Consider the following 6,321-nt stretch of genomic DNA (forward strand, 5'->3'; position numbering starts at 1 on the left):
TTTTTTTTTGGTCGTAGTTCGAAGTATTTCACTGGCCACCAAGTACATGCTTAAGGTTAACTGGAATCTTCTGAGATTTTGGTTTGTTGCAGCTAAATGAACTGCTTTTATTCGATATTTTATTGCCACTGAGTAAAGATTTTGGAAAGTTGTCATCAAATGAATAAATTACCACCAGTAAAAAATTGGATTATTGTTATATTTACTATCTCCGATTAGATCATCAGCTACCAGGACCTGTTGAATAAAAGGTCAGAATACTTGTTTAAGTAACTGGCCTGTAGATAGCCTGACTGATCATGATCGTGATGTCTGGTCTGTCATATTTCATTCATAGGGAATCCAGAAACCATCGTCTGGAGGAACGGATTCGCTACAGAGAGACAGATCTGGCACAGCAGCTGCGCCCACGGTCCAGATCTCCCCTACGCAATGGAAGCTTGGACAGAAGCAAACCTGACATCATGCCTGGCCTTGAACGTCGTTTGGACGATAAGGTGGTTCCTGGGTCAGGGGTCAAAGTGAAAGAAGAGGAAATGTTGGCAGCAGAACGAGATAAACTGTTACAGACGTCATTCTTGGGACTGACAGGTCATCCTCCTCCTCCCCATGCAGCTCCCCCCCCTCTGGGCTTGGGTTTGTTGGATCGAAGTCGTATGCTGCACCCCCACTACCTCCCTGGACTGGAACCACGACCCCCGGCACCAGCCCCACCCCTGTGGAATCCCTTTGATAAAGCCACAGAGCTACATCGCTTAGAGATGGAACGGGTGGCAGCAGAGAGGGTGGCAGCAGAAAGGGACCGCATGGCTGTGTTGTCACGCTTGAGTGGACCTTTGGCTCTGATGGAGCAAGAACGTCTCAAAGAACAGATGATACGAGAGCATGAATTTGAGTTGAGTAGGCGCCAGTATTTGGAACGCATGGCCCCTTTTGACAGGGAGAGGCTGACGTACGAAAAGTTGAGAGCAGACTCTTTGGTGGCGGCAGCATCGACTCTGGGTCCATTTGGCCGTACCATCTCCCCCATGTTCAGTGCACACCATCCCGGCCATCACCTGACTGTCAGTAGTAAGAGTGGCTCACCTGCAACCCTACCCCCCCCACCCCTTATCCCTTCCGCAAGTGCCACAGCACCTACTGCAGGGCCATCCAGGAGTCATGATAACTCACCCTCCTCCAGCAAAACCAAGGGCTACAGTGTCGCTGACAGCACCAGTGACTTGAAAGACAAAAGAGAAGCTGTGCCCAATGATACAGACACCCACTCTGTACGGTAGCGTTCACTTAGCTACTGTGAAGTGGGAGGTGATTTACCACTGTGAGATTTCTTCTCCTTGTTCCCCACCGCCCTGTTCTTGTTCTCAGCCAGAGTGGAGCATAGCAGTGTGGTGGTGAGAAAGTACGCTGTGTCAGCACTGGTGTTGAACTCCTGTGTCGTAGTTTGTGTGTGTGATCTCAGCGTTAGGAGACCTGTGTTCTCCATGTGATGCTGCACTGTGTGTGCTGAAGGCTGTACTATGTCTGCAGTCATGTCCACACCTGACCCCCCCCCCCCCCTACTGTCTTCATTCAGATCAGTGTATGCAGCACACAAGATGACGTCTTTGCTAGGACACTTGTTTGTTACAGCAGTGGTTTTGTTAAGTCATGGTAACATGTTGAATTTTTACAATGAAATCTTGTCAGTTGGTGAACAAGTGTTTAAAAAGTGCATTCAGTGTTGTGTGCAACCTGTAGCAAAGAGGTTTCAGTGATATATCCCAGTGGTTTTCTGTGACTGTGTGTTGATGTAAATATCCTGTGACCTGGACATCCATTTGCTTTTGGCTTGTGAAAACTCAGATGTGTGTGACATGCAGCTGCAGACAAATGGAGTCCAACTTGCCACAGGACAGGGCAGTGTGACCAGCAGGTAACAGCACTGTGCTGAGGTCATGGGATTGGACTTTGGCTTGCTTACAACACACTGACAACGCAGGACACATCAAATGGAACAGTAATACAGGTTACAAAGTGCAATGCATGGTACATGTAACAGGAGATAGGAGAATGATGCAGAATGATTCAAAGGTTCTTGTGGAATGTCTTTTGTCACACAGACATACCACTGAGCACAGGACAGCAGTGGCTTGCAAGTCACCTGTGTTGTGCTGGGTGTGAAGTTCGTTTTCCTTGGTGGTGATGGATTGACGTCAAGGACAGAGTGTCCAGTGCTACAGACACCTGTAGTCCAGGTGCTGGTGAGGGCATTGTCACCTGTGTTTCACTGGGTAGCAATAAAGTCAGGAAGACCAATTGTTCACTGCTCCACCCACTTGTCCCCTGCCTGCCTCTGGGCTCTCTCCCCTGTTTGTTCTGTTAGCCATCAACCCCATGGGATGGGGGTTCGTTGCTGTGCACGCCCATCTTTTGTCTGTCCATTCATTCTGTAATATAAATATACATGTGGATAGTAATAGACTAATGATGTACTGCTTGATATGATTCAGTTGGCCCCATAAATCATGTGTGTTCGCTTGTTTGAATATTTGTGATCTTTGGAAAGAAAAAGAGTGTGGTGCTGTGTATGTGAATGTGTACTCTTTGTTTGAATACTGAGTGATGTTTGGAAAGAAAAAAACTGTGTGGTATTGTTGTGAATGTGTTTGTCTGCATGCCTGGACCCCAGGCCTTCTTTGCTGCCTTTTTTTTTTTTTTTTTTTTTTTTTTTTTTGTTTGTTTGTTTGTTTTTGTTTGCTTGTTTTAGTTTCTTCTTATTTTTTTAATTTATCATCATTGAAGTCACAAATAATTAATTGTACGGAATCTGCTATAAGTATTAATTTTAATCATATTACTGAACAGCTCTTTTCAAAGAGCACATAATGTGTAAACATGACATTTGAAATCAATCTGTATTTTACATCAATTCATATGACTTACACAGCAGTTAGTAACATTGGAAATGAAGTTCAGTTGAAACATTAAGTTGTTTATTAAAACATTGGATGTTATGGTCAGATGAATAGATACTTACTTTCTGTTTCAACAATGAACTTCATCCCCAAGTACTCACTCAACTTTTTTGTGACACAGTTTTGAATTCTTTAAGTGTCATTTTCTTATTTTTCTCCAATAGATATTTAACCACATTGTCTGCACATAAAACTACATAGGTTTTCAGGGCTCAGACACCCAAGCAGCTGTCAAAAAAGTGTGAAGATTTTTTTTGCTGTATCATCGACTATACTATACAATGTCTATTTTCTTGATTAATGATCTTGGTTATGTCTGTCGTGTTTCCTGCCACCATTCTCCTTATACACACCACCAGCCCAGGTATCATGTTCAGAAATGATATACCACAATATGTATGATGTATGAAAAGGATTCCTTTTAACACTTTCTTTCTGATTCCAACAATTGTCTTTTGACATACGTTGGGCCAAAAATGCACTATTGGAAATGAAATATGAACCTACCACACACCTAAGACAAAGAGTGTTCCTCTTTCAGAGGAGGAAGCCCTTTGATATTTCTTTCTTCTTGGTTGCAAACTGATCGGAAAAACTGTCTGCTTCTTGAGAAATTAATTGCAAGTCAGAAACTCAATTTTAACCCGTTCAGTGCCTGAACATTTTGTAGTGAAAAAAAGTGCTCTCCCATTGCAGGGAATTTTTAGGATTCGGGGGTAACAATTTTTTATTAAATTGTAGCACAAAAACTAAAGGAGATGCAGAATAAAAGTAAATGTATTTCTGAAGAAAAATGAATATGGATTCTAAATCAGGCTTTTTTTCAGATTATTTTGAATTGATATAACTATTCAAGCATTTCAAAGTGGAGATGATAATTTTTATGCATTAAAAAATTGATATAACTATTCAGGCATTTCAGAGTGAAGATAACAATTTTTATGCATTAAAAAAAAAAGTCTATTTCCACCTCTACAGAATGACACCCAAAAAGAAAACAACAAAATACAGCTGGAAATAGCATGCTTTTTGTCTGATTTTACCTGTAGAAGAAAATAAAATGGCTCAAAGTTAATAGCACTCGCAACTCTATTGCAGTCATGTTAATGAATACTGTCCCAGCAACGACAAACATGCGTTCGGTCAAGATTAAAAGTCAATTATGTTCTCAGAAAGTGAGCATCAAGCTTTTTTTTTCTTTTTCTTTTTTTTTTTTTTTTTTACACACACCTAAGACAAAGAGTGTTCCTCTTTCAGAGGAGGAAGCCCTTTGATATTTCTTTCTTCTTGGTTGCAAACTGATCGGAAAAACTGCCTGCTGTGTTTCTGGTTTTCCTGCTCTACAAAGAAGCCAGTCAACTGATAGTGACAAAGAGCATGAACAATTTTTAAAACCACCTGATTCCTGTCTGTCATCTGTCAACACAGGGTTTCATAAAAATCGTGGACAAATGGCTGTTTTCATTCCCGGCAGTTGAACACTAAGAAGATAGATCACTGATGGTCAGAACAACAACCCTTTTGACGCACTCTGTCTGCCCTTCAACCTTTTGTCTTACATCACTCCTTAATCTCTCCTCCCCCTCCTCTCTCAGATTACATGATAGTACTGCGCCTTCACTGTCAGTCATGGTCACCTGCTCAAAAATGATGTTTGATTGGATAGATGGACTGAAAAAAGAGTCAAATGTTGCTGTCAGTTTCGTCATTGAGTACGTCATTGTCATCAAACGAATCATAAGACAAGATTGTTCCATCTCACATCGTCGTACTCATACATAACCATATACACAGCTTGCAGAATTGTGTAACTCTGCTGACTGAGACCACTGTCTTTCCTTGAAAAAGTGTCTGACATGGCATGTGAGGCAAACTCTTTCCATATGAGCTCCAATTGGTCCAGTTGGCAAGTAAAGGTATTGAGTAGAAAGGGGTCTTCCACCTGATTAATACTCATTTAAATAGTATAAAACTAAATGAAGGCACATTAACCAGTTCAGTGCCGGAGAATTTTGTAAAAAAATTAAAAAATAAAGTGCTCTCCCCTTGCCAGGGAATTTTGAGGATTCGGGGGTAAAAAAAATCTAGCACAAAAACTAAGGTGATAAAGAAAGTAAATGTTTTTGTGGAGAAAAATGAGTGTAGATTCTGCTTCTGGGTTCTTTTACCCAATTAGGTTGATTGTAGATAACTGTTCAGGCATGTAAAGTCAAGATAATGATTTTTGTGCAACAAAAAAGTCTATTTCCACCTCTACATAATAACATCCATAAAGAAAAAAACAAAATACAGCTAGAAATAGCATGCCTATTTTCAGATTATACCTGCAGAAGAAATTAAAACAGGCTATAAGTTTACAAAAACGAATCACAGCTCATGCAGACATGCAAGTAAATCACTGTCCCAACAATGACAAAGGTGGGTAAAGTCAACGTGAAAGGTCAGTCATGGTCTCAGAAACTGAGCTGGAAAGCTTTTTGACAGCTAAGAGCATTCGGGAGTGAGAGGGTGAAGTTCTTTGATGACATTCACTCCTTTCAAGTTGCACGTGGGCCGAGTGAAGTGTCTGCTGTGCATCCGGCTTGCCACCTCTTCAAACAAGTAAATCATCTGATTCAGCGAGAGAGAAAAAAGCGTGAAAAATAAAAAGCACATGTTTCACGTCCAGTGCCAGTTCCACCCTGTGTTTCTTCAGAATCGTGGAGCATTGGTGGTGGTTGATTCTACAGTCTGCATTGAAATGTGAGCACACTCATTCCCTAAAAGCCACGCCCCCTTCATGAACTCTGGCTGACATTCTATCTATCGTCTTACATCTCTCCTCCCCTTCTTCTAAGGCTCACTGCTCATATTCTGTCTGTCATAGCCACTTGTTCAAAAAAGCTGTCTGATTGGATAGATGGACTGAATTACCATCAAATGGGGCTGTCAGTTTCATCATTGTCATGGTCAATCACCTTCGTTTTCAAACCAATCATCAGACAACAGAGATCCTTATCTATCATGAAATCTGTCCATAACCACAAGCAGAGCTTTCAGAATTGTGTAAATCTGCTGACTCTGACTATTTGCTTTACTGGACAGTTTTCAAAGCATTTTTTGTGCACATGATGCAACCCCCTTTTCCATGCGCATATCACATGGTCAGTTAGCAAATTATTATCCAGTGGAAAGGGGTCTTCTACCTGATGAATGTTCATTTAAATAGTATTTTTATAAACCAGACACATCAAACTAACTGTTCAGAGTCTGTTGATGTGAATTGAACCAAACTCCAATGAAGGAAAAATCAGAACATGTGCAGGACGTCAGTGGACATCTTACAATACTTTTTGTAGGATGTCAGCTGATGTCTTATAGGCAC

The 6,321-nt window shown here is 41.1% G+C and overlaps 1 protein-coding gene across 5 annotated transcripts in view; it reads left to right on the top strand.

Moving 5' to 3' along the window:
• LOC143288459 (uncharacterized) overlaps nt 1-2,623 on the top strand; it is a 260,746-nt gene extending 258,123 nt beyond the window's left edge. For all 5 annotated transcript variants that reach the window (XM_076596974.1, XM_076596975.1, XM_076596978.1 and 2 more), the window contains one exon: nt 338-2,623. In XM_076596974.1, the coding sequence (XP_076453089.1) occupies nt 338-1,280 (943 nt within the window). In that variant the 3' untranslated portion in view covers nt 1,281-2,623. The remainder of the gene's footprint in view (nt 1-337) is intronic.
• The last annotated feature ends 3,698 nt before the right edge of the window (nt 2,624-6,321 follow it).

This window comes from Babylonia areolata, chromosome 12 (assembly GCF_041734735.1).
Source record: "Babylonia areolata isolate BAREFJ2019XMU chromosome 12, ASM4173473v1, whole genome shotgun sequence".
Classification (NCBI taxonomy): Eukaryota; Metazoa; Mollusca; class Gastropoda; order Neogastropoda; family Buccinidae; genus Babylonia; species Babylonia areolata.